Source organism: Pseudorasbora parva, chromosome 6 (genome assembly GCF_024679245.1).
Source record: "Pseudorasbora parva isolate DD20220531a chromosome 6, ASM2467924v1, whole genome shotgun sequence".
Classification (NCBI taxonomy): Eukaryota; Metazoa; Chordata; class Actinopteri; order Cypriniformes; family Gobionidae; genus Pseudorasbora; species Pseudorasbora parva.
In genome coordinates, this window is record NC_090177.1 from 26,410,201 (window position 1) to 26,438,110 (window position 27,910).

The 27,910-nt window shown below is 37.1% G+C and overlaps 2 protein-coding genes across 2 annotated transcripts; both read right to left on the bottom strand.

The window, feature by feature from the left end:
• Nucleotides 1–924: 924 nt before the first annotated feature.
• nfascb (neurofascin homolog (chicken) b) lies at nt 925–15,032 on the bottom strand. The gene is made up of 28 exons (XM_067446500.1): nt 14,847–15,032; nt 14,697–14,762; nt 13,924–14,045; nt 13,721–13,826; nt 13,304–13,494; nt 13,101–13,223; nt 11,133–11,303; nt 10,749–10,860; nt 10,474–10,658; nt 8,570–8,701; nt 8,346–8,489; nt 8,137–8,248; nt 7,629–7,792; nt 7,006–7,153; nt 6,802–6,926; nt 6,619–6,720; nt 6,310–6,522; nt 5,212–5,288; nt 4,888–5,113; nt 4,669–4,784; nt 4,373–4,583; nt 4,170–4,292; nt 3,356–3,529; nt 3,133–3,264; nt 2,968–3,034; nt 2,586–2,597; nt 1,902–1,937; nt 925–1,804 (listed from the first exon to the last, which is right to left on the bottom strand). The coding sequence occupies exons 3-28, from the start codon at nt 14,009–14,011 to the stop codon at nt 1,573–1,575; spliced, it is 3,522 nt and encodes a 1,173-aa protein (XP_067302601.1). The 5' UTR covers nt 14,012–14,045; nt 14,697–14,762; nt 14,847–15,032; the 3' UTR covers nt 925–1,572.
• A 3,069-nt stretch (nt 15,033–18,101) lies between these two features.
• Nucleotides 18,102–27,805, bottom strand: LOC137079504 (calcium-independent phospholipase A2-gamma-like). The gene is made up of 8 exons (XM_067447457.1): nt 27,651–27,805; nt 24,813–26,279; nt 24,034–24,211; nt 20,484–20,655; nt 20,339–20,396; nt 20,058–20,252; nt 19,780–19,975; nt 18,102–18,364 (listed from the first exon to the last, which is right to left on the bottom strand). Exons 2-8 carry the CDS (start codon nt 26,130–26,132, stop codon nt 18,102–18,104), a joined length of 2,382 nt encoding a protein of 793 aa, XP_067303558.1. The 5' UTR covers nt 26,133–26,279; nt 27,651–27,805.
• Between the last annotated feature and the right edge of the window lie 105 nt (nt 27,806–27,910).

The following is a 27,910-nucleotide window of genomic DNA, read 5'->3' on the forward strand; positions in this document are numbered from 1 at the left end:
CCACAATGCTCAAAGAAAGTGTCAGTTAGTCTTTAACAGCTGTTCTGTATGACTATGTTTATCTTTATGGCTCAAAAAACTTGACAGGATAATCACAGCTGCTACTTTTATTTGCACTTGAATTGAAACCTCCGAATGACAATGCTAAATGTTTAAATTGTTACCTTTAATGTCATGTATTATGTACTTACCCATTACCTATCATTTATCCTGTTTATCTCTGATACAGTTATAGTTGGTCTCCAGAGGTCAAATGAAGGATTGTGTAATAGATGTTAAAATGTTTTCTTTATTTTTTCGGGGGGAAATGGGAACAAGATCTGTTACAAAACAAATGAGAAATAAACAGTCATGAAACAGTATGTGGTAATATTTCACACCACTGATTGTGAACTTGTTTTTTTTTGCTTCTGTTATTGCAGTGTCCTGTTTTTTATTTAGTCAATGAGACTGCATGAGATGAAATACTTTTACTCGACAAATTCTCAAGATTATCTGGTATTTTAGACAACGTTATAATAATGAAACACAATGCTTAACTTACATAGACTGGATTCTCAATGATTTGAATACAGGTCTGTGTGAGTGTCCATTGTGCTGAGGATCTGACCTCTAGTGGAGAATATCGCCATGACAGCAGCCCAAAGGGCGCGTAAAGGAACAGTTTGCCCAAATATGAAAATTATGTCATTGTTTACTCGTTCTGATGAAGTTTCCACCTCATAAGTGGGATATGTGAGCTTTGTAGAAGTGCAAGATTACACATTTTGGTCTGTCATAACAACATTAGTGATTAGTGAATGAATCGTTTGGACCACTTTTAATGGTGCTTTTATTGTGCTTTTCTTCCCTTTTTGAGCTTGATAGTCCTTAGTAACTGAACTGCTGTTGTGATATTTACTATAATTATGACAAAGTCATTAATAAACTTCATACATTTTAATAACTGAAGCACTGCAACACTTATGATAGTACTCTTACCAGACACCAAACACCAACAAATATACAATAAAACATCATGTACATCATACTACAACAAGCAGCTGAGGGTTAGATTGTATTTTTTTGTGAGAATACATAGTTTGTAGTACATTAATTGACCATTGACCTACAGTACAGCAAACAGAGATAAATACAGAGATGGTGCTATGGAAAATATAAAACATAAGAATTAGTGACAACTATCAGTGATATCAAACACCGGTTAACTAACAAAGCATTGTGGAAGTTCTTTATGCTCAACATCTCTCTTTAGCAGATGTCTGTGGTAAGTAAATCTGTGTGAATTGATCCTGAATGTTATTTTATGAACTGAACATGAGTTTGATCAACGAAGCAAGCTTCCATCAGCCATTCTTATCAACATGATAAACACATCAAGACATCTTTGCTCGGCTTCCTCTTACATGATTTGTGGATTTGAAAAACAAATCTGATTGGCACTTTTTCTGTAAATCCCCAGAAACACAGTTTTACCTTTAAAACACACCTATATATACAATATTTCCAGCCTGTCTTACAGATTAAATAAGTCTTAGTCCATCCGTGTGGTTTAATCAGACACCATGAGCTTTAAGCAAAAGAGTAGATGGCCACAGGAGACGTGGGCTCAGAGCTGTCATGGTACGGGCTCCTGTCGGTGTTCCTCTTACTGACACCAGTGTACTCACCGATGAAGGAGCCATCCTCGTTGAACTCGATCTCTTCCCCCTCGCCGTACTCCATGAGGCTGTCGTCACTGTTCGTTCTCCTGCCAATGTGTTCAATCGCACCTTGACTGCGTCCCTGTCGACTGTCCTCCTCACTAAAGGGGAAAGGATTCATTTGAGATGAGTTTTAAAGGTAAGGAGATCTCCGTTGTTCCAAATAACGTTTGAAACGAAGCTTGAAGAGATGCATACCGTCTGCTATAGGGCATGGTGGACACTCGTGTTATCCTGCAGTAGATATAGAAGTCAAAAAGTCACAATTCATATAATGGAAACAAAGCCATGACATTTAAAACACAACAAAACTAGACAGCAATACTATTGTTAAAGACTACTGTTGAAAAGGTTGGGATCAGGTAAGATTTCCCTTTTTTTTTTTAAAGAAGTCTCTTATGCTCACCAAGGCTGCATTTATTTGATCAAAAATACAGTAAAACAAGTAATATTGTGAAATAGTGTTACAATTAAAATAAACTATTTGAAAATACAAAATTTAATGTAATTTTTTTAATGGAATACATATTAAATATGAAATGTAATTTATTCCGGTGATGTCAAATCTGAATTTTCAGCCTCACTACGTCACATGATCCTTCAGAAATCATTCTAATATGTAAAAAAAAAAAAAAAAAATCAGGATTCTTTAATTCATAGAAATTTGAAAAGGGATGTCTTTTTAAATGTCTTTACTTATATTTTTGATCAATTTAAAGCCTCCTTGCTAAATAAAAATATCAATTTACCAAACTTTGAATGGTATTGTAAAAACAGTTTTAAAAAATAACTTTAATAGTTAGACTAGAATATGTGTAGGTTTAATTGTAGCATAACAAATACGACAATTTTAAAAAGGTTGTTATGTATGACGTATCATACCTTTCAAGAGACCTTCAGCGGTCCAATCGCAATAGACATAAAAGAAAATAAAGGAGGAATGAAGAAAGTGAGAAATGCTTGATGGATGGAGTGATGAATTATGAACTGGGATGGAGGGAGGGGGTGAGGCAATTATTGTGGCATACAGTACATACTCCAAATAATCATTTGCTAATATGATTATGTTATGATGTAAATGATAGGATTAATACATTTTTCACCCTTTAGTGTATCTCAAATGCTGTTTTCATGCAAGTGCATCGCTAAAAGCAAACTGTGCTGCCTGTAGTGAATAAACTTAAGAAAACTTTTAACACTTTTAAAATCACATAAAAAGTGTGATCTGTGATTTTACATAGAGCTTCTCATCAAACACAGTCACCTGTAATCAAACGTTCCGTTCTCTCTATCATCCATTGGCTCCAGTGCAAAGTCCTTCTTGTCCCGCACTTAGAAACAAACAAAAGAATGAATTTAATATATAAATATATAATATATAAAATGAATATATAAATATATTACTTGTCTCATGTAATTTCTATTTCACCTGGGTATTTTCCTCCTCGGCTTCTCTTGATGAAAAAGACTATGAGCATGATGAGAACGAGAAGAGCAACTGCACACATTAAGCCAATGAACCAGCCCTGCGTCACGATGTCCACTTGCTCCCGGGTATATTCTGTTCACGCACACAGGCAATCATGCAGACATGTTAGGAATCTTTGTATGTTTACAGAACAATGATCTTATAAGTGTAAATGAAAAATGACCCTCAGTTGTAAAATGGGGCGATTCCTCTGTGAACGCCTCCCCGACTCCAACCTCAGTTTGTGCTGCGAGTGAGAACTTGTATCGAGTGTATCGGTCCAACCGGCGCAGAGAGAAGTAGGTGATGTTAGGAGGAATGTATTCCACTTGGATTCTGTCCTTCAGAGTGATGTTCACTACAGAGAAAATGTCATTACAGTATTATATATTACAGTAGCCATTTTATAGTGATAAATAAACATCAAAATGTTAATATAAAAACCATAAAATAAGATGTTGCAGACAAATTATTTGTACACAACTATTATGTTTTAGATTTTTTTTTTAAATCAATTAATAATTCAAGTTTGTCACTTCAGTGAAATTAATATGAATTATTGTCAAATGACATGGCAAGATACAAGTTTATATAATGTACATATTGTACAATTTAAAAGTTTGGACTCATCAAAGAGTCCTGAAATTACTGTATTATGTTAAAAAATCTTAAGCAGCAAATCAGCATATTAAAATGATAACGTAAGTATCACGTGACACTGAAGACTGGAATAATGATGCAAAAAATTCAGCTTTGCCATCACAGGAATAAATGAGATTTTAAAATATATTCAAATAGAAAACAGCTATTTTAAAATATAATAATATTTTATTCAAAAAGTTTTAACAATTTCTGTTTTTGCTGCATTTGTGATCAAATAAATGCAGCCTTGTTGAGCATAACAGGGCTTCCTTCAAAAGTCATGAAAATACAGGATTTGTGCTTTTGCTTTTTTTTTTTTAAGTCATGGGACACCAAAGTGATGTAAGTGCACTTACATGTCTGATATTTGAGAATGTACCCAATCAGAATGCCATTGGGCTCTGCAGGTTCCTCCCAGTCCAGGTAAATTGTATCATAGTGCCGGTGCATGATCCTGAACGACCTGGGAATCGTGGGCACTAGAGAGGAAGGAAGACGCATAAGTCATACCTGTATGCTTGTATTTGTCATAATATAAACTGTGTGAACAGTTTCATACCTCCTTCAGGTGTCTGAAACTCAATGGTGTTGCTGGGAGGACCCTCGTAGCGGTTATTGGCCACCACAATATACATCTTGTAGTTACTATACGGGACAACACCAGTCAGGGTCCCAGACAGACGCGGTCCATTGGCTTTAAAACTCTTGGTCTTAATCCTCCTGCTCACAATGTGCCAGGGCAGTCGACTGCTCTCTCTCCAGTAATAAACCTGAGAAAGCAAACACAGCTCCATTGGCGGCCCGTATCATTTACTGTACGGACATGAACTAACCTGTGCAACGAAGAAGCCATACTTTGTACTCCTTTATTTCACCCATGATGTCGACTCGTGCCACTGGTTCCCAATGGACTGTCAGCGTTGTGCTCTCAATGTCTGACACCCTCAGATCAGTTGGAGCGGCAACAGGGCCTGTTAGAGGAACCCAATATGAGTTAAACAATGACCACAATCTCTTTTTTATTCATGTTAAACCAAACCGTTCTGGTTGTTACTTAAGTACATGTGAACTTACGGTCCTCCCCAGAGTAACCAAGCACAATAGGGGATTCTGGGCCATAGCCGAAGAAGTTGATGGCCTGAACTTTAATTTCATAGGGCGTGAAGGTGTCAGCGTCATAGATGATGCAGCTACACCACCAGTATGTTGTGTAGTTCTTCCACTCCTCCCTTGAATCCCTCCGTTTCCACCAAACCATGTAGCCCAGCTTCGGCCCATTCCATTCTCTGTACTCCAGTGGCTTCAGACACAACACAAACATCACAGTTAATATAAATCACATCACATTTAACAACTTTGACTAAAATCATCGACATCCATCAATTATCAGTGCATCACCTCCCAGCTTATTTCCATGTTATTTCTGAACACTCCACTTCCCAATCCTTGGATGTTTCTTGGGATGGCATCAGGCACTAAAGACACAAAATAATATAATATAATATAATATAATATAATATAATATAATATAATATAATATAATATAATATAATATAATATAATATAATATAATATAATATAATATAATAATAAAAAAAATACTTCAGTTCAGCAAGGATACATTAAATTGATCAAAGGTGACAGTGAAGACATTTATAAATATGTATATTGATAAATGTTTCTTGAGCGTCAAATCAGCTTTTTAGAATGATTTCCGAAGGATCACGTTACACTGAAGACTGGAGTGATGATGCAGACAATTCAGAAGGAATAAAATATAAGTAATAATAATTTGTTACATTTAGACGGGTCCTTCTCAATTTTTTGAGAAGGACCCGTATAGTGCTTTTCTGGGAACTCAAAGCACTTCACATATAGAAGGGGGAATCTCCTCAACCACCCCCAATGTGCAGCATCCACCTGGATGATGCGACGGCAGCCATGTTGCGCCAGAACGCTCACCACACACCAGTTGATTGGTGGAGAGTAGACAGAGTGATGAAGCCAATCAGGATATGGGGATGATTAGGAGGCCATGATGGACAGAGGCCAATGGGTAAATTTGTCCAGGATGACGGGGTTACACTCCTACTATTTTTTTCAGAAGGATATCCTGGGATTTTTAATGACCACAGAGAGTCAGGACCTCGGTTTAATGTCTTATCCGAAGGACGGTGTTCTTTGTCAGTATAGTGTCCCCATCACTATACTGGGGCGTTAGGACCCACACAAACCACAGGGTGAGCGCCCCCTGCTGGCCTCACTAACACCTCTACCAGCAGCTACCTGGTTTTCCCAGGAGGTCTCCCATCCAGGTACTGATTAGGCTCAACCCTGCTTAGCTTCAGTGGGAAAACTTTAAATTGTAATAATAATTCACAATATTACTCTTTTTATTGTATTTTTGATCAAATAAATTCAGCCTTGGTGAGCATAAGAGACTTCTATCAAAACCCCAAACTTGAGAACAATAATAATAATGGGAAAAGCACCTACCAGCTCCTCCAGTCTGGTAGTATGCAGATGGCCAGCTGGGTTTACTGGGTCCTATGCCATTTACAGCAATGACCCGAAATCGGTACTCTACGAATGGAGTTAGCTGTAAAACGACAGAGTTCAGGTTGCCTGGGTAACTAGTCAGGTTCTTCCAGCCGCTCGGCAGCAGCCAATAGTCTGCAAGGAGATCTTCAGTATATTGAACCAGGTACTCTAAAGAGTACGAAAAGAGAATTCATTCAGAAGGCAGTCATTTTAAGGCTAGACTGTTTAGAATTTTTGCTTGCATCTATATTTGCGTGGACGTACCTTTAATAGCATTGTGGTTGCTCAGCCCTGGAATCCAGGTGAGTCTAACACTCCTCTCTGATGGGTCTGATATCTCTAAATCACTGGGCGGGTCTGGCCGGTCTAAAAGCAAAAGTATACATGAATAATATGCTCGTGTTTATACTGTATACATGTATAGAAAGAGAGCATATGTGCCGGTACCCATCACAGTGAGTTTGGCTGAGGCAGTGACCTCCTCCAGTTCACTTTTAATCCTGCAGGTGTAGATGCCTTCATCTCTTCTGTACACATCAGCAATGCTCAGAGAATCCTCATCCTTTGTCATCCTACACAACACAAAGCAGTCAGATACAGTAAACCAACAGAATAATAACTGTGGTCAGATTATTATCAGCTTGTGTTTACCTTCTTCCTAAAATCAAGAACTTTTTGTCCTTAAGCCAAGTAACAGTAACATCCAGACTCGGGTCAAATTTAATCTTACAATCAAAGCGAGCCAGACTCCCTCTTATGACCACAGTGTTGTGTGGGGCACGAATAATTTTAATGGGCTCTGTAAAACAACAATAAATGTAATCTTTTAACAAGCAGGTCATCTTGATATATATACAGTGGCAAGGAACAGTATGTGAACCCCTTGCAGAATCTGTGATGTTATTTTTTATGTAGTACTGTCCTGAATAAGATATATTATATAAAATATGTTTAGATATAGTCCACAAGACAAAAAAATAGCTACATTTATAAAAATGACCCTATTCAAAAGTTTATGAACCCTTGATTAATACTGTGCGACATTACCTGGATTATCTACGGCTGTTTTTTTGTTTTGTGAAAATGATTCACATTTTCACAGATTCTGCAAGGGGTTCACATAGTTTACATAACAACACAAACAAAAAAGTAAAATGCAAAATCAAACATTTATAAAGTAACAATGTATTATTTATATATTATTAAAGTTTTATTACTGTTTAAAAAACAGTTTAAATGGACATCAGTGCATTCAAAATGTTCCAGAGACTGACCTTTCACCTCTAGTTGAACCTCCTTCTCATCCCGTCCAATGACATTGCTTGCAACACACACATATGTTCCCTGATCTTGTAGCTTTGTGTTGCTGATTTCCAATGTACCATTTGGAAGAATCATGTGACGATCTCCCTCTAAGGTACCTAGTCCTCCTTTTGACCTACAGTATATATACACATTGATTGGATCATTTATATGTGCACTTTATGCAGTTGCTACTCATTTTGTACATGTTTTTTTTTTATCTTTGCACTCTAAAAATGCTGGCTTAAAAACAACTGAAGTTGGGTTGAAAATGGACAAACCCAGAAATTGGGTTGTTAGAACCCACAGTGAATGGATCCATTCAAACAACCCAATTTCTGGGTTTATCCATTTTCAACCCAACTTGAGTTGTTTTTAACCTGGCATTCTTTAGAGTGTGTATTTGTGACTATTCAAAAGTAAAAACAGACAAGTTCTGACAAATACTGAAGATAAATGAGAGCAAGACCATTTATTTACCACCGCAGGTCAGGTTTAGGAGAGCCAAAATATGGGCAGTCTAAACGCGTATTATTGCCTTCTGTTGTTTTAAACAGTTCATCTCTAGGACCAAGCAGACGGGGCTTCATATCTGCAGACAACAGTGTAAAGTTGCAAGGACAAAAAAAAAAACTGAGGGTTCATGTAAAAGATAGTGTTTTTCAATCCAACCCTTTTCTAGCTCTTACCCATTACTGCCAAGAAAGCATTTGCCATGATATAGCCATACTGGTTTGAGGCATTACACTGGAACACAGCAGCGCTGTCTGGAACTACGCCGTTGAAAATCAAAGTGTCTCCTGAAACCTGCCTGCCTGAACTCTTAGGAGCATCTAAAGAGAAGACAGAAAGAGTGAGCGTTAAAAAGCTTTGCAGTGCACAAGTTTGCTCATTAAGCTAATGTTAATCTCACCACTGATTGGCTCTCCATTGACTAGCCACTGTATCTGGGGTCGAGGAATACCATCAGCTCTACACACTATACTACCGCTGTCATCACGAGACAGAACCAGACTCTCAGGCTTCTCCACCCAGAATGGAACCGCTGCAAAAGAGTCACAGAGTATTGAGAAGAGAGGTTTATCTTGACTGTCATTATTTATTCATCTTCATATTGTTATAAACCTGTATGCTGTTATTTTTCTCTGGACGTGTTCTCTGGAGTGAAAAATCACGCTTCTCTGGCAATCCGATGGACGAGTCTGGGTTTGGCGGTTGCCAGTAGAACGGTACTTGCCTGACTGCATTGTACCAATTGTGAAGTTTGGTGGAGGGGGGATTTTGGTGTGGGCTTGTTTTTCAGGGGTTGGGCTTGGCCTTTTAGTTCCAGTGAAATGAGTTCCTTTTAGTTCCTTTGTCTTATCTTTGGTTATTGTTTTTTTATCTATATATCCTAATTTGATTATTTTTTAATTCTCTTTACAACGGAATACTTATATTTCTTATGCATCTGTTGATTATTATTTCTGTCAGGACCACTATCGTCAAATATGATTGATTGACTATTAGCATACATTTTGGATTGGCGGTATGGTTCCGTTCTGGGCAAGAACTCCCTGCGCATCCATGCAGCCAAGCATGGATGAGAGCAGGTAGAGTAGAAATAACCCCCATAGGGTAAACAGAACCGAACCAACATAACTATTGCAGATATCATAAATGTTCATATTAAATGTACAAAATAATTCCGAATTTTAGTCTGATTCAAGGGGAATTAGAATACCAAATCCTGACTAAATGAGAGGAGGAGCTGGGGTGGAGGAGGGTTAAATGAGCTCTGGAGAAATGAGCTCTGGAGCTGATAGTACTGAAGAAGCTTTTGTTTATGCTATGATAGACGTCGTATCCTATAGGTAGATGTGATCAGCTGACAGCCAGCTGATGCGAGTTTGACTAACATGACCTGCCAGAACTGATGCTATGCTTGATTTTTGGTTAGGGCTGTCTGACTGGAAGAGATTGGAAAAGGAGAGTGGTGTGCTTCGCTTCATTCTGCTTCTGGTAGCAGACAGTGTTAAGAAGCGGACTCAAGAAAGGGGAGGCCCTGCGGGGCAAAGGTAACGTCCCCTACAGGAGCCCGTCTTGGACTGACTTGTAAGGTCCAGGAGACATTACGAACCTGCTCCATCTCTTCCATCTCAGATAGGGGTACTCAAATTTAGAATCAGGCACATAGGGATCTATTTCTCACCATATTATTTTTTAAATTTTTAAATGTATTAATAGTTTTTATTTTTAATTCTTACACGTTATTCTTATTTCTTATGCATATGTTATCCCTATTTAAATTAATTTCTATATAAAGCACTTTGAATTGCCATTGTGTATGCAATGTGCTATACAAATAAACTTGCCTTGCCTTGCCTAATGCATTCCAATACATTTTGGACAATTTCATCCTCCCAACTTTGTGGGAACAGTTTGGGGATGGCCCCCCTCTTGCACAAAACAAGATCCATAAAGACATGGAAGAGCAAGTTTGGTGTGGAGGAACTTGACTGCTCTGCACAGAATAAAGTTAATGTGCATGTAAAGGCAGGTCCCAAAACTTTTAGGAATAGTGTATATAGCATAAGTTGTTTGGACTATTATTACGATGTTTTAATAATGTCTTTTTGTTCAATGACAGATGTGGTCACTATGAACTGCCCATGTAAGGAAGAGAGCAGCATTAACATTTGTGTTCCATACGAAAAAAATGGCAGCATATGTATTTTTAACATCATAAAACAGAACAGATGACAGAATTTACATTGTTGGGTGAACCCACACAGTGACAGACATGAACAATAGAAATAGAGTAATAAAGTAGTCTACATTTGACCCTGACAGTGATGACATGGTCCAGGCTGCCCATCCTGTTTGAAGCGGTGCAGATGTAGTCTCCTCCATCGTCCATGGCGATCTTCTTTATTCTAAGCGTCTTATTAAAATTCTCCAACTTCTTTCCTGTCATAGACATCTCCTCCCAGTCTTTAGTCCATTTGATGGAGGGAGTCGGACTACAACATTAAGAGGGAATCTGATTTCACAAGGCAATCCAAAAATCAACTGCACTCAATTGCTCTCATCAAAATACTTTAAAAACTCACACTCCGGCAGCAAAACACTCCAAAACAAGTTCTTCCCCCAGCATCGCAATTGTTGTGCTGGCAGTTCCTTTGGGCTTCAGAAACTTGGGTGCTGTATGGGCTGCCATGCGAGCTACACACACATTTGACAGGAAAACTTCACACTTTACAAATCTGGCCAAGGCATCGGTGACTAGTTAGTGGATCAGTAAAGGCCTGTTGAGTGTTTACAGTGAAGAAACATAAGAAAGAGTCCTAACTCACCATGTGTTAGACTGTTAAATGGTTTTAATCATGGTTCTTCCTCAACTGAACAGAAAAACACACAGAAAAAGTTACACATAGAAATATTAAAACAAATGTGTTTAATCCTAAAGCAGAATACAAATAATTCCTCACACAGACCTGTGAGCACCTGCAGGATGAGGGGTGGTTTCTGCTGGATGGTGTTCGTAAAGGGGAAGCGGGCGACACAGACATAGTTCGTAACAGCGTCTTCTGCTATGATACTGGAGAAGTACAGATCTCCGTTCTCTGCCTTTGATACTCGACGATCCTGCCGGATTGGTGTCATTGCTATGGAATAAAGATGAACTTGGATACATAATGCTAGATGTATATTTAAAGGCTTACAAACATTAATAGACTGGTGATATTAAAATACTGTCATTCAACATTTTGAGGGGGGTGTTGTCTTGTACTCACAAAGAAAGGCTGCATTTTTTAAATAAAAAATACATAAAACATAAATAAAATGATTACAATTTAAAATAACTTTTTTCTATTTGAATATATTTATAAATGTAATTTATTCCTGTGATGGTAAAGCTGAATTTTCAGCATCATTACACCAGTTACACAATCCTTCAGAAATCATTCCCTTAAGAAACTTTTATTATTGTTATTCATGTTAAAAACTGTTTTGCCACTTAATATTTTTGTGGAAACTATAATCATTTTTTTTCAGGATTCTTTGATGGACAGTAGAATGAAATATTTTGTAACATTATGAATGCCTTTTTTGATCAATGTAATGTCCTTACTGAAAAATATTCATTTCTTTTGTTTTATCTTACTGACCCAAAACATTTGTAATGCACATCCTACTATGAATTTGATGCTTCTAAAGTAACTTTAGATACCTTAAAGGGGTGATGAAGTGAGAAATAAACTTTCCCCTTGATCTTTTGATATATAAAAGGTCATGGTAATATAAGAATATCCTGTAAGTTTCAGACCTGAAAACTTCCTTGTAAGTCAAAAGCTTTTATAGACACAAGGCCCAGAAAACGATCGTGTGCGCATCTTTACGTCATCGCGCGACGAAACACGCCTCGAGAGCACGTCTAATCCAGTAGCCCCGACCCGACTCATGGAGTTATGAAGAAGCAAGATATTGCGCAATTCCCGGTTGTGGAAGAACACAGTCGCTGCATAAGCTTTCTTTGGATCCTAATATTAGGAATGAGTGGTTGAACTTTATTTTTAATGAAGTTCCAGCTCACGTGGGAAAGACATGTACAATTCATTTCACTGCGGGATCGTTTGTAAACAAATCTCAGGTCTATGCTGGATTTGCAGACATTTGAGATTAAAACACAATGTTGTTTCTTCTATAATGGATCCGACAGGAATAGTGCAACACACTTATGTGAGTAAAACATATTTTTTATATGTAATAGTATTGCATTGTTATAGATCGTTTTGACTATGTGTACGTGTCTAACAGAACATACCTTTAGCACGCTGGACTCAGACATGTATGGGCCAGGGCTCGCAAAGCCCAACATACCGGGGCTCTGTGTTTTCTAGATGGGCTACCAAAACGGAAGCCCGCCGGCAGGCCGATGAATCTCACAATATTCCTTTCTTGTTCTGCGGCGTTCTCTCTCTCTCGACTTAAAATTTGAAGGACGCGCTTATATCGACCGGTCGGCGGGCTATGTGATACAAAAATAATAGTCCAATCAATCGCGGGTGGGTGAGAAATAAATCATTGTGTTTGTTTGATAAAGATGTTTATTCCGGTTGCCGCTTTCAAAACAACCTCTCCCTCATGTGAACTGAACTGACAGGGGCATAGATATGACAGCGGAGCTGAAGCTCATTAAATATGCAAATCTTCTCCAATCCTAGCCGTGGGCGTTTACTTCCAAGTCTCCAGTGTGGCAAACCCATCAAAACCCAGCGTTCAGAAGAGAGCCTCAAAACCAGTGTAGAAAATAACCTATTACTTATTATTGATGATGTTTTTGAATGTAAAAACCACACAAACATCATTAGTTGACCTCAAACAACAGTATAATCTTTTTTAAAGCCAGTTCATGACACCTTTAATCTTTCATATCAGAGACATCCGAGGCGAATACGTACTGCTGTTCAGCCAGTAGGTATCAGGCTTTGGAGGGCCTACAGGGGGATTGCAGGGAAGGATGAGAGGAAGTCCAACCACCACTGATACTGGCTCCAGATACTCCTTTAACCACGTGCGGGCCTCTAAAAACAAAGCATTCACCTTTAAAAATCTATAGACTAATTGTTTAATATTAACAATTACATGGTATTTAAAGGCTTACTGGAGACACGCAGATGGATGTGACTGGACAGAGCAGAGCCAAACTCATTAGTCGCCGTGCACTGATAGACGCCCTCATAGTCATCAGGTCGACCCCAGAAGAAGATCTCTAATGTCCCAGAACGCCGCCTCATGCTGACCTGAGGATCCCGTGCCACATTCAGGTAAACCCCATCACGTGTCCATGTGAAGCTGCGTACAGTACGTGTAATCTCTCAAATACACTTCCTCCAAAATCATTTGAATTTGCATTAATACAACATACATTTTACGTTGGAATCATTATCAGTCAATATTTTAGCACCTCTTACACAAACAATGCTAATCATTATAAGGTAAGTAGCCTAATGAAGTCAGTATAATGAATGAATTGACATGTATAATTATATATTTTGAAGTGTGGACACTGGGTACTTACACTGGAGGTGGATTGCCGGTTGCCTCACACTCCACTATAATTGGGTCCACTGGATCTACTATGTGGTCTTGAACACTCTCTTTAATAATCATTGGAGGTTGTCTGACTGTGGGGATATAAACATATGTTTTAACAAATTAAAAGGACAATGTATAGTAAATAATGCCAAGTATTCATGGATAGTTAAACTGGCAGTTCCTCACCCTCAGGAGGAATTTCCATTGCTAAAATCCATGTTTGCTGTAGGATGGTAAATATAGCAGGAATCCTCCAACCCTTCAGCTCTCTCATCTCTGCTGCATTCGCCTTGTTGTGATAATTTTCCCTACAAGGAAAGTACGAGCACCAGAATACTCAAACGTTGTTTTTTCATTATTAATTATTTGGTATCATTTTGTATGTGTTGTGTAGGGGTTAATATATAGCCTGAACGCCCTCGTTTAGCATTTATAATGAATAAACTAGTTCATATGCAAATTAATCACTGGTGTTATTTTAAGTCTCCGCCCCCTTCCGCTTTCCGCAACTGTAATTCTTTGGCCACAACGGAGCCATTTGCATTCACGCACCTGCGTATCCTGTGCGTAATCTACTGCGTCAATGTTCGTGGGGGAACAAACATTTATTGTTGTATTTTTCTTCTTCTTCAAATTGTTGATAATTTTCATGTACATTGAATTTTATATTATAGTAGCACATGTTTAAAGAATTATCTGGGACAAATAAAAAACCAAGACAAAAATACCAAACAAAACAAGAAAATATTGTACTTCTTTGTATTAATAATTCAGTACGATATACATGTGCAAAAAACAAACAAACATAGGATCTGCTGGTACAATAGCCTTGTTTATTGACTGCATTCTACTTTAGAATAGGGAAATGTGTAAAGTTACATATTTGGTGATCCAAGCTAGGCCTACAGTGTATTTGCCATAATCTTTATCTAACAACATAATTGTGCAAATTAACTTACCAACTGAACTGGTATCCAGAATTCACAAAATCGTATTTATCTGTGTCAGAAGGACATTTCGCAATGCTAAAATAAAAACAAGGTATAACAATTACATGTTATATTGCACAAATGTTCACATTTGTCGAGTGTAGTGCATCTAGAGATTACCTTTTATATCATGTTCCTCACTATGGCAATGTCAATCTGTCATTGTCCCATATTCCAAAAATGTAATTCCAATCTTAAATGTTTTGTTGTTGCATTCAAAAAGGTCCAAAACAATGTCAATCCAAGCAGATGTCTTCTGTAATGTATACCTCTCCAACTAACATCCCTCTTCATTGTCTTCATCCATTTGCCCACTCTACCCATGAACCATGAATGATGTCCCACCCACCCACTCTCTCTCTCTCTCTCTCTCTCTCTCTCTCTCTCTCTCTCTCTCTCTCTCTCTCTCTCTCTCTCTCTCTCTCTCTCTCTCTCTCTCTCTCTCTCTCTCTCTCTCTCTCTCTCTCTCTCTCTCTCTCTCAGTATACTCAGTATAGTTAAAATGTTCAAAAAAAAAAAAAATGCAAACATAAGTGCTAATTACAGTGGCACAAGCTTTATTTTACAAGTTTCTCAAATATACAAGTCTTTATTTTACTATCTGATCTTATAATTATTATCTAGTCATATTTACATGAGCAAAAACCCTTGGTCCATAAATAGCCAATCTCAGCTGAAAGATATTTTGCATTCTTTTTGATTATGACATCAATGTGTGGGCCTCATTGTTTGGTCCTGAAAAACTAAGCTAACTCAATGAATGAAATGTTTGTTTCTGAGTGAAAATTAAAATGCGGCCATGCGACTCGTGACTGCACCTAAAGGAAATTGAATCTGATTGTTATAAACTGATTTTTGTGATGCTCATTTGAGCACTTTTTTATTGTTACTTTAACTGTATAAAGCTTTAAACTTTGTTAATGTGAGTTCATGGTCAAAACCAGAAACAGAATGTGAATGAACTTGCAAAGTCCCAGAATGCAGAGCTTGACTCAGGAGAGATGTAGGTGGAAAAAGGATCTCAGCCACTGAGATACATTCCCATCCCACATCAGCTCAGGCATCCAGGGACGCATAAAGTACTATATGTCTCTGCACACGCTTACTGTACAAAGATGAGCTAATACGATATTGAGGGTCACGAAAGAACAAAAAAGTTCTTGAGTCAGCTCAGTAAGTGAACAGAGACACAAGTATGATCTAATTGTGGTCATGTTCCCCATCGCTTCAGTATCCTGAGCGGCGCATATGACATCAGCAGCGCTGCAGTGCCAAGCACCAAACTGTACAGCGCACGACCTGAGCCTGAATGAACCGCTTCCTCCGTGGACGGGACAATGAAACCTCTGTCCCCTTGGACACAGTAAGCTGGCTCTGTTCATACAGAATATCTCTGAGGGTTTTATCAGTTCAGCCTTAAAGTGCCACTACAGCTTGAACAGATGCTTGTTCTGACATTGAATCTTAAAAATAATTGTATAATTGCAAAATAAAAACAGATTTTGTTTTCAAATGTTAAAGAATGTCACATTTTTCTGTTCAAATGAGTGAGGCTTTATTTTATTATCTGATTTTTTAATTATATATTATCTTGTCATATTTACATTGAACCCTTATGGGATATACTCAAACTCAGCTGATATTTGATTATTAATAAGTTGTTTTAATACATGCTAATTTCTACCACAATGCAAAATCAAAAAAGGTCAACTAGTTTACCATGCACACTTCTTGATGTTTATGTACATAACTACTATCAGTCTCTTCAATAAGACTCATAACGTATCTGTCTGCTGCATTGTTGGCACAGTCTACAATGACGAGCGTAACTGAGATGAGGCAGCTGACTCACAACTGCCAGCTCAAGTCAGAGAGGAGGATGACATTATAATCAAACATACATTGTTTACTTTGACACTGACATCACACTATTTTTACAACCAGTCACGGTGGAATGCAATCCTAAAGAGCAAAGCCAGATATATAGATACAACACATGTAGATACAACTTTTAAATAAAAATATGTCATAGAAAAATATTAAACAAATAACCAACTAGTGACCCTGGAGCACAAAATCAGTTGTAAGTTGCACGTGGGAATAACCAATACTTTGTACGGGACAAAAGTATATTAAGTAAAGATCATGTTCCATGAAGATATTTTGTACACTGTAAATATATCAACAATGTATTAATTGATAAAGACTACATTTGGATAACTTTAAAGGCATTTCTCAATATTTAGATTTTTTTGCTCGGCCAATATTGTCCTATCCTAACAAACCATACATCACTGGAGAGCTTATTTATCAGCTTTCAGATCATGTATAAATCTCAATTTCAAAAAATTGACCCTTGTGATTGGTATGTGGTCCAGGGTCACATAAATAACTAAATAAATGTATTATATTTTGGTTTGGTAAGGATGATGCTAAAATCATGTAAGTAAAAACACTTTTTTTTTTTTTATAATAGAATGATCTTTTCTTACCTGAACTGATATTTCAGTGGCTTCAGTCAGTGTTCAGTACAGATGGAGGATTCTGTGCGGTCTATTTTCAATTTACAAAAGCATCATCATTGTGCTCTTTGTCCATATTTCGTCTCTTAAACTATAACAGTCTGTCAAAAAACCTTATAATGATAGAAAGGGAATCAGAAAGTTCATCCAAAGCAGAGGCTGCAGTAAAATAAATTCTCAGAGGGGAAATTATACACAACTGTCCAAAATAACAAACAGCACTCTTGACTGATATCCCAGTCACCACTAATCACATGACTGATGACTTTGAAGCTTCTTCAGGTCATTTAGCATTGAAAACATCAATAAAATCAGCATTTTAAATAGCCACACTTTCATAATCTGTCTGTTTGGCAATGGCAGTTGTTTCTATTTTCTTTATAAGTAGTGGAAAATATCTAAAGGGTTTTCATGTGTTTTGTTTTTAAAGCAATCCCATGATTTAAATGTCCTATTATATAGTATAAACTTTATGGGTAAAGTATTAACATCATACAAACTAATGATTAGAAGTAGTGTGCCCTTAGTTTGATCAAAAAAGTGCATTTTTCTTTAATGACATAAACAGTATTACAAATGTAAAACAGAAATAAAGAAATAAATACATCCGTGAGGCTATACATATTGACATTTATACAGAATTTACATTTACATGGTTTCATGGAAGAAGGTCTCAGTATGTGTCTAACATGGCTGCTTATTTGGACATGAAATACTGATTTGATTTGTAACTTCTCTATCAATGATTTGTAACTTGTAAAAAAATAAATGTTTGTGATTCTATTGTAATTAGTTTTCACCCAGACAAATGCATACATTCAACTAATTACTGATCAACGCTGTAAACATCCATTCAAGCCCAGCGCTGCTGCAGCTCCCACGCTTTCCCACCCATCCAGTCCCGTGCTTTCCATATTGCTGTGCGCTCTGCCATCAGCACATCGCATAGACATTGCAGTTTGGGTCGGTTCCGGTCCAAGTACAGCTGTGTGTCTTTCTGCAGCTGTTGAAGCACTTCAGGCCTGCTCTCATCCAGTGTCACGTTTGAACTCAGCATCGGGTTAAAGCGAAAATACACATTCGGTGATAAGAGGTCATCCAACAGAGTGTGAACACCTAAACATGGCAATATGAACACGATCAGCACCTATTATATGCAAATTAAAAAAGATTTTTAAAGTAAAAGGCATATGCAAGTGTGTGCAAAAGAGCACCATTTTAACCTGCCTAATGCATGTAGTGTAAAACAATATTTATTTGCTTTATTTTTAGATTTTAATGTACAGTTATTCAGTTAACAGATGCTTTTATCCTAAGTAATTACTTCACAAAAAATATTTTTTTAATTAATATATTAATATATTATGCACTAGGGGTGTAACAATATATTGTGTCACAATATATCGCAATAAAAAATGTAATGTAGCTTGCATTGTGTGTGTGTGTGTGTGTGTGCGTGTGTGTTTGTGTGTGTGAGTGTATGTCTGTGTGTGTGCGTATAGTTCATCCAAAATGATGAGAAAAAAATTGAAGTTTACAGTGTTTTAGTGTCAGTACTACATTAAACTACTATATATAATGTTTATGTGTTAATGTGTAATGAATATAGGTATATTTAATGCAATGGGGAAATATTTGTGGGTCCTGAAAGTGCCAAATGTCTTATGTTAACAGTAAAAAGTGGCCGACATTATTTTAAATATATCTAGTCTGTGACAAGAGGGCAAGCATATTCGTCTAAAATAATTAATATTAATAAACACCAAGTCTAAGCCTATTCATTTTCACCCCCAATGTAATACCAAATTTAGCATATTTTAATTTAGTATATTTTTTGTTAAAGCTACACCATGTAACTTTTCCGTCCGCTAGAGGGCGCCTATTCAAAACAAAGGCATAGTTTGATAAGTTTGAGTGCAGAATCTTGGGACATGTGGTCTTCAACTCAGCCAGTGGAAAAGAATCGGGACAGGACTCGGGCAGAAATCAAGTTGATGGATGCGTTATTAACGTTACTGTATATGAAGCAGAGCAGGACAGTGTTGAAGGAGCTGAGCAAGGCTGCTGGAGCGATTGTTATACAAACATACGGCTCACAAGCAACTTTTTAAATTATGTTATGACGTTACTCTGTGCGTTCGCTTAGCAGCTGCTGTGATACTTGTTGCACACTGCAGTGAGAGTAAAGCGCTTCTGCCAAATAAAACCGGAAATCTAGGGTAACGCAGATATGACACAATTAAAAGCAGACTCCCTCAGACGTCCCGGCTCCTTAATTAAAATAGCAATTTTCTTACAATTTACAAATAGTTGGAAACATTTTTTGGAACTCAACTGAACAAAATATATAACACTGGTCTGGTGGTTTTTGGATCTTTTCCTGCAAAAATACTACATAGTGCAACTTTTAACCTTTTACCGGATCGAATTGTTACATGAAGGTATCGTCACACCCATATACACAAATAATAATTTTAAATGTATTTTCTGTAATATTACTTCTATTATACTCAAAGTGGTACCAGACTAACCCTCAGTATCGGTGGCACTGCAGATCAGGTTGCTGATTTTGGCTCTCAGACTAGTGGAGGTTGCAGGCCCTCTTCTAGCGTTGTCATAGCGACCAGTTCCCAGCGACAGCACACACTGGAAGTGCTGATTGGGCCACAGCAATCGGCTTTCATGGACAGCCAGAGCACAGGGGTTATTGAGGATAAGACCACCATCCTGGAGAAAAAAGATGCGATATGGTCCGGAAACAAGTATATTTTGAGTTCTGAATTAGTTATTTAAAATTGAATGTTCTGACCTGGTGTATGTCACCGTGGAGAGGGAACTCCTGGAAATATCCTGGAGCAGCAGAAGAGGCGCGGACAGCCTGCCACAGCCGGTACCCCGATCCTCCGGCATAGCGGCTCAATCTTCCTGGAGCGTGGTTATAGTTGCGGAAGATAAATGCTTTCGGACTTTTCCCCCAGTTCACTACGGCACTTACAGCAGACACCTGTGGGAACAGCAGTCAGGTGATGGTGAAAATCTGGATTTTAAAAGTAAGTTTGAAAAAGACAGATGATATTTTTGATTATTCACCTTAGGGCTCAGCTCATCTCTTGCCGTTTTAATTAAAATCTCCTGCCCCATCTTCTCCCTAAGATGAACATGGGAATAGTTAAGAAAGCATTACAGGTATGAATACAGTATAGTTTTCTACTTCCACTGAGTGTTTAAATCCAACCTTAAGATCATCTCCCATGTTTCAGTGTTGTAGTACGAGTGTGTCCAGCCCATCTTCACTGTACCAACCAGGGGGTTTTGTCGAAAAACGTCTGTCCCAAAACGATGATACATCTCTTCACATTCATCTAAAGTGATACGGACTAGACCCAACATGAAAGCCAAAACTGCTCCTGCATATTAAACACAGAGATTAAAAAAAGATGAAAATGATTCTTGACAAAATTATCAAGACCACAATGTGAAGTGGAGACTTTTGTGAGATTGATTGTACATTCTCCTTATAATATGGCTACTTACCAACCAAATAAATAAATAGACATGAAATACTGAAATAATTTAATTATATGAGACTTAAAACTAACAGAAATGTGTAGGAAATCTGTTGCCGGGAACAATGGTCAATTATACAGTATAGTCTCATTTAAAAATATGACTTCAGAAAGCTGTGATTGACAAATCAGAATCAAATATTCCAGAGAGCCATGTAATAATACGTGATTATAGAGTATAGTCCGTATTAACTTTATATGTACACTGCTGGTCAAAAGTGAGGTCGGTAAGCCTCTTGTGCTCAACAGAGCTGCATTAATTTGATCAAATTTTCAAAAGTCTCAATAATTACTATTTGAAATAACCATTATCTATTTGAATATATTTTAAAATGTATTTTATTTCTGTCATACAAAGCTGCATTTTCAGCAACATTACTCTAGTCTTCAAGGTCACATGATCTTTCAGAAATCATTCAGATATGATGATTCGATGCTCAAGAAACATCATCAAATTGTTATCAATACTGAAAACGTTGTGCTGCTTAATATTTTAATGGAAACCATGATACATTTTAGTTTCAGGATTCTTTGATGAAGTTTAAAAATCAAGTTTTCATTTAAAATAAAATCTGTTTTTACATTATAAATGTCTTTACTGTAATTTTTGATCAATTTAATGTGTCTGTGCTGAATAAAAATACTTTAGGTTGGCAGTGTAAATATTTTCTGTATAACTTTGAGAACAAGGGCTTTGTTGTGCATTATTACCTGTGCTGACTCCACATATATAGTCAAAAAGTTGATACACTCGTTTTCCTGTTTGAGCCTCCAGCTGTTTTAGCACTTGTAGTGGAACTAACCCTCTGTAATGCAATAAACAGTTGTAAGTAAAAGCCATCTTGGCATAAACACATTTATGAGTGACAAAAATAATGGTCATAATTGTTATATTCCATAAAATTGTTGTTAAAATTGCTCACAGATGTTCAGTATCCCTAAAAAGCTTTTTGGAAGGCATATTGGATATATTGGATATATATATATATATATATATATATATATATATATATATATATAGTATATATGCTATATAGTATAGTATATATATATATATATATATATATATATATATATATATATATATATATATATATATATATATATATATATATATATATATATATATACTATACTATATAGTATATATATATATATATATATATATATATATATATATATATATATATATACACTATACTATATAGTATATATAGGAGATATATATCTCCTATGGTGGTATATATATATATATATATATATATATATATATATATATATATATATATATATATATATATATATATATATATATATATATATATATACACTATATAGTATAGTATATATATATACTCCCTATATATATATATTATATATAGGGAGTGCAGAATTATTAGGCAAATGAGTATTTTGACCACATCATCCTCGTTATGCATGTTGTCTTACTCCAAGCTGTATAGGCTGGAAAGCCTACTACCAATTAAGCATATTAGGTGATGTGTATCTCTGTAATGAGAAGGGGTGTGGTCTAATGACATCAACACCCTATATCAGGTGCGCATAATTATTAGGCAACTTTCTTTCCTTTGGCAAAATGGGTCAAAAGAAGGACTTGACAGGCTCAGAAAAGTCAAAAATCGTGAGATATATTGCAGAGGGATGCAGCAGTCTTAAAATAGCCAAGCTTCTGAAGCGTGATCATCGAACAATCAAGCGTTTCATTCAAAATAGTCAACAGGGTCGCAAGAAGCGTGTGGAAAAACCAAGGCGCAAAATAACTACCCGTGAACTGAGAAAAGTCCAGCGTGCAGCTGCCAAGATGCCACTTGCCACCAGTTTGGCCATATTTCAGAGCTGCAACATCACTGGAGTGCCCAAAAGCACAAGGTGTGCAATACTCAGAGACATGGCCAAGGTAAGAAAGGCAGAAAGTCGACCACCACTGAACAAGACACACAAGCTGAAACGTCAAGACTGGGCCAAGAAATATCTCAAGACTGATTTTTCTAAGGTTTTATGGACTGATGAAATGAGCGTGAGTCTTGATGGGCTAGATGGATGGGCCCGTGGCTGGATTGGCAAAGGGCAGAGAGCTCCAGTCCGACTCAGACGCCAGCAAGGTGGAGGTGGAGTACTGGTTTGGGCTGGTATCATCAAAGATTAGCTTGTGGGGCCTTTTCGGGTTGAGGATGGAGTCAAGCTCAACTCCCAGTCCTACTGCCAGTTTCTGGAAGACACCTTCTTCAAGCAGTGGTACAGGAAGAAGTCTGCATCCTTCAAGAAAAACATGATTTTCATGCAGGACAATGCTCCATCACACGCGTCCAAGTACTCCACAGCGTGGCTGGCAAGAAAGGGTATAAAAGAAGAAAATCTAATGATATGGCCTCATTGTTCACCTGATCTGAACCCCATTGAGAACCTGTTGTCCATCATCAAATGTGCGATTTACAAGGAGGGAAAACAGTACACCTCTCTGAACAGTGTCTGGGAGGCTGTGGTTGCTGCTGCACGCAATGTTGATGGTGAACAGATCAAAACACTGACAGAATCCATGGATGGCAGGCTTTTGAGTGCCCTTGCAAAGAAAGGTGGCTATATTGGTCACTGATTTGTTTTTGTTTGGTTTTTGAATGTCAGAAATGTATATTTGTGAATGTTGAGATGTTATATTGGTTTCACTGGTAAAAATAAATAATTGAAATGGGTATAAATTTGTTTTTTGTTAAGTTGCCTAATAATTATGCACAGTAATAGTCACCTGCACACACAGATATCCCCCTAAAATAGCTAAAACTAAAACTTCCAAAAATATTTAGCATTGATATTAATGAGTTTGTGTTCATTGAGAACATGGTTGATGTTCAATAATAAAATTAATCCTCAAAAATACAACTTGCCTAATAATTCTGCACTCCCTATATATATATTTTTTTTCTTTTTCTTTAGTTTTACAGGCAAAAACTATAAGCATGTAGAATAAATGTTGTTTCCTACTTGGTTCCACCTCCATCAATGGAAAGCACTCTGATCCCACAACCTTTGACTGGATCCACATAGCCAATCAGAGCAAGAGTCTCCCTAATGGCTTCTTGTATTTTTTCGTCCATCCAAAAGATCCGGCGTCGTCTAAGGAGATGCAGTGCTGCTTTTTCCTGGATTTCATCAAATAAATGGATTGATAAATCTGAACTTCTACAGTTCCATATTGAGTACTGGGGTATTTGAGTGTTGTATTGTATACCTGCCACACCACAGCCTTGCATGCTGGGTGCTGAATGAGGTGAGTGTTCAGTTTCTCCACACAAGAAGTGATGGATGATGGTACGCTAGCCTCTTCCAGTCTGTTCAGTAAAAATCTTGTCATCTCATCTTCCTTCCTCCTCTTCAAAACCTAAAAAACAGCGTTCCTGCTATAATCAATCCATTTCATTGACTTGAAAGTGTAGATACAGTGCAGAAAACAAAAGCTTTCAAACAGGACACACACACACAAAAAAATGCTTTTTGAAGAAAGACTGAAATATTTTATTGTAAAACACTTTTATAATGTCTTTTTTTTTATTTACAACTTTGTAAAAATTCATTTTGACAGTACACTTTAGCAAATGCAAAGGGATGCACCAATATTACAATTCTGGCTGATACGTCGTCGCTGATACCCGATAAATACAATTCTATAATATTTTAGAATAAATAATCCCTAAAAATCAATTATTTTAAATGCTCCAGGTAAATGTAAGCATTACAGTATGAAAAATGGATAATACTTTTGAGATTTGCTGCAATTTAACAGTGTTAGAAAATGATTAATATTTTTAAAGATTACATGAGAGTTAGATTATGGTAAAGGTAATCTAAATACCGGTATTACAAATAAATAAATAGAGGAAATCGGCATGACGAAATTAAATATCTATGAAACTCATATGAGTCCCAAATGCTTAATTAGAGGTGTTTGATTAAATCGTGATTTCTGGTCATGAAAAACTCACAGTTTTATCCAGCATTTCCTCTGGGGTCCTTGTTACAGTTGTACGGTCACTACGCTTGCTAGAGCCCATTCCGAGGTAGCTGCCCACAAAGCCAGGTAAAGTTGAGGGTTTCAACAGGCACTCAAAGAAGGGCACTGTTTTTTCCTGGCTCACCATGTCCTCAGATGAGCCTCTGCAATGTTCTGTGTACAGCTCTTCACCCACCTCCTCATTCTCTGAACAGTCTGAAGCTGAAGATCTTTTGAAGTACAGATTAACGTGGTTGGCCATGTAAGTGTAATTTTCCCCAAAGCGTGTGGTGAGGCTGCTCATGTGGAACAAGCCCGGAGATTTAGGCTGAAGAAGAGAGGTAGTGCGTTTAGTTTTGCTTAGCGGGTCCAGTGAGACTGATGTCTTCAGGGTGTTTGTCTCAGTGTGTGCCAACTCATGATCAACATGTGGTGATTCCTCAGCAGTATCTGCAACTTTTGCCCCAAAGTATCGATTGACGTGACTGGCAAAGTGAAGGTATAGTTCTTCCCAGGAACTAGATACATAGTTTTCAATCTCTGGTCTTGTACCCAAACTAATTTTTTGCTGAGTTTGCTCAGTTTCCTTACAAATAACACTTTTATTACCCATAACTCTTCGCTTTCTGCTTCTAGACCTTCTGAACCCATCATCTGATGATACCGCCACATGGATTTGCTTTGCTGGATTTCGAGAGAAAACCGAGTTAATGTGATTGGCCACATAGCTGTACGTCTCCCCAAATCTGTTTGCCATGGAGCTGATGTGGAAGAGCTGTAGTCCAGGATAGGCCGAGGTCAAAGGTTGATTTGAGGATGTTTGGTTGACCTGCTCAATGGAAGGCGTCCCTATAAATGCTCTGGACTCTCCAGAGCGTCTCTCTCTCTGAACTCGTCTCTGTGTTCTGATAAGTGGTTCCTGCACTGCAGATATCAATTCATTCTGCCCATAATCTATCACAGAGACCTGTTTCTGCTTAAAGTATAAGTTAATGTGTTGGGAGAGACGATTAAAAGACTCTCCTAATCTCATTCCAAGTAAGTGCAGCCGAAAAGTATTCCTGCTGTTCTGGTAAACTCCAATGGGTGCTTTTGCTTTGAATGTCTCTCTACTGGAGGTTGAGTATAAATTATACATCTGAAGGCCCAATCCCTTCTTATATTTCATATTACTGCTAACTGCTCCAAAAAGTCTTATGGTTTTTATTGCTCTATTAGATTTGAGAGGAATTCTCCAAGTAGATTGAGGTGAGGAGCAGATGCTCCTGACAAGGTGAGACACATTTTTAATGTTTGTGAGGAGATACTTCATCTTGCACAGTTATCAGAGCTACCTTGACCCCAGGTTAGGTAAGTGACCTGTGTTTTGTCAAGATACCAACCCATCAATGAAGTCCGAGCAGATGATCTGAATGAGGACCGGTTGAGCTTTGGTAGCAGAATCAGAATCATGAAATGTCTAAAATACACAGAAACAAACATAAAAACCTATAAAAAGTATACAGTATATTTAAGAACAACATCAGTTATAGAAATTATTCCTACAACAGGAAAATCTATAAAAACCCAAATAATGTTTCAAAATTTGATCCAGTGTTAATTTATGTTTGTACGCCCCCTCCTGGTCAATTATGGTCAATTATCAGATATATAAACAAACAAAAACAAAAAAGCAAGAAATTTGTCAAAAATAAATTATGAAATATGTCATAAATGCATCCATGTCCAATAGTTTAACTTGCTTATTTAATTATTAAAACTTTTAATTGAAAGAAAAAAATCTTATTTTGGCACTGCAAATACTCCACCTTATGTTTCTAATTTATAAATAATGATTAATAAGCAAATCTTCTAATGTAGATCATGCACACAAAATGACTGTCTGAGTCAATTAAATTTATAAGTATGACATCCTTTTCACAGTGTTTTAATTAGCTTATTCTAATTAAGCCCTTAATTAAAAAATAAAAACTCTTCAGGGGTTTTTGCAGAGTGAATGTTATATATAAGCCATTCTGTGAATAAGAACAGGCTGACTATGCTCAGAAGCGTGAAATTGGACACCAAAGTTTAGTACTTCCATGAACCTCCAGTACATATTTAACGGCCATGTGACAGACAAGAGAAATGTCACTTGTCTTTGTTGTGATCTGAGGACCGGAATAGGCCTTTGCGTCATCTTGTGTACATTCAGTTCCACAACATGTCAATTTCCAACTTGGTCACATGGAATCAACAAGTTCACTATTTAAAATGCAAGACATTCTCACCAATAGACCAAATCACTGCATTCTCATTTGCAATTTGTTAATTGCGTAAAATATTAATGTATTGTAACAATGATGACTTTAATGTATATAAACTACTAAGAATTTAAATGCTACACAAACTTTAGCATCTATTCCCAGACCTTCATTCATCAAAAAATTACAACTGCACTAGGAATTACATGAGGAATACATTTCCATAACAGTTAATATTAAGAAGCAATACATATTTTAATGGGTAACACTTTAAAAGGTTTTATTTATCAATCCCAACGTTTACGTATATTTTTAAGATCAATAGAAGTGTCTGTTAACATTAATGCACTGTGAACACAAACATTCTTTGGATTTGAGATTGTTGTGACTATAGTGTAAATCGTAGGGGGTTCAATTATTAAAATGTTCAAATTAAGCAATGATTATAACTTGTCATCCTAAACTTATTTTTATTCTTCACCAAGACAGAAGGTCACATTTAAATCTAATACAAGCCAGACTTAACCTTGAGGGTGACTAGTAGGTCTTGAAGCCCTAGCAAATTAAGTAAAGATATTTTGTCTTACCATTCGCTCTCTCCTCTTCTGCTGAACTTGACTGAAAGGTGATAAACAAATGCTCACTTTCTTTCCAAAACATATATATTGCTTGGATAACTTCCTGTGGCATTGACACTTGTTTCTGTTGTGGTTTTTAATCCCGCCCTACTCTGAGGTTCAAATCCTATTGGTCGGTTTAAAGGAGTGCAGACCAAACCCCTGGCCATTCCTCGTTTAAGCACAATCTGTCCTACCACATCCCAACAGTTGATGACTAGCCAGGAGGT

What these genes read in the sequence shown, in the direction of transcription:
- nfascb (XM_067446500.1), bottom strand. Translation starts at nt 14,011, where the DNA reads ATGAGAGAGCTGAAGGGTTGGAGGATTCCTGCTATATTTACCATCCTA. An exon ending in AATGGAAATTCCTCCTGAGG is followed by an intron (nt 13,827 to 13,923) that starts GTGAGGAACTGC and finishes ATATCCCCACAG; the next exon opens with TCAGACAACCTCCAATGATT. An exon ending in CCGAGGAGGAAAATACCCAG is followed by an intron (nt 3,035 to 3,132) that starts GTGAAATAGAAA and finishes TTTGTTTCTAAG; the next exon opens with TGCGGGACAAGAAGGACTTT.
- LOC137079504 (XM_067447457.1), bottom strand. Translation starts at nt 26,132, where the DNA reads ATGAAGTATCTCCTCACAAACATTAAAAATGTGTCTCACCTTGTCAGG. An exon ending in AGGAAATGCTGGATAAAACT is followed by an intron (nt 24,212 to 24,812) that starts GTGAGTTTTTCA and finishes GCTGTTTTTTAG; the next exon opens with GTTTTGAAGAGGAGGAAGGA. An exon ending in GAGATGAGCTGAGCCCTAAG is followed by an intron (nt 20,253 to 20,338) that starts GTGAATAATCAA and finishes CTGTTCCCACAG; the next exon opens with GTGTCTGCTGTAAGTGCCGT.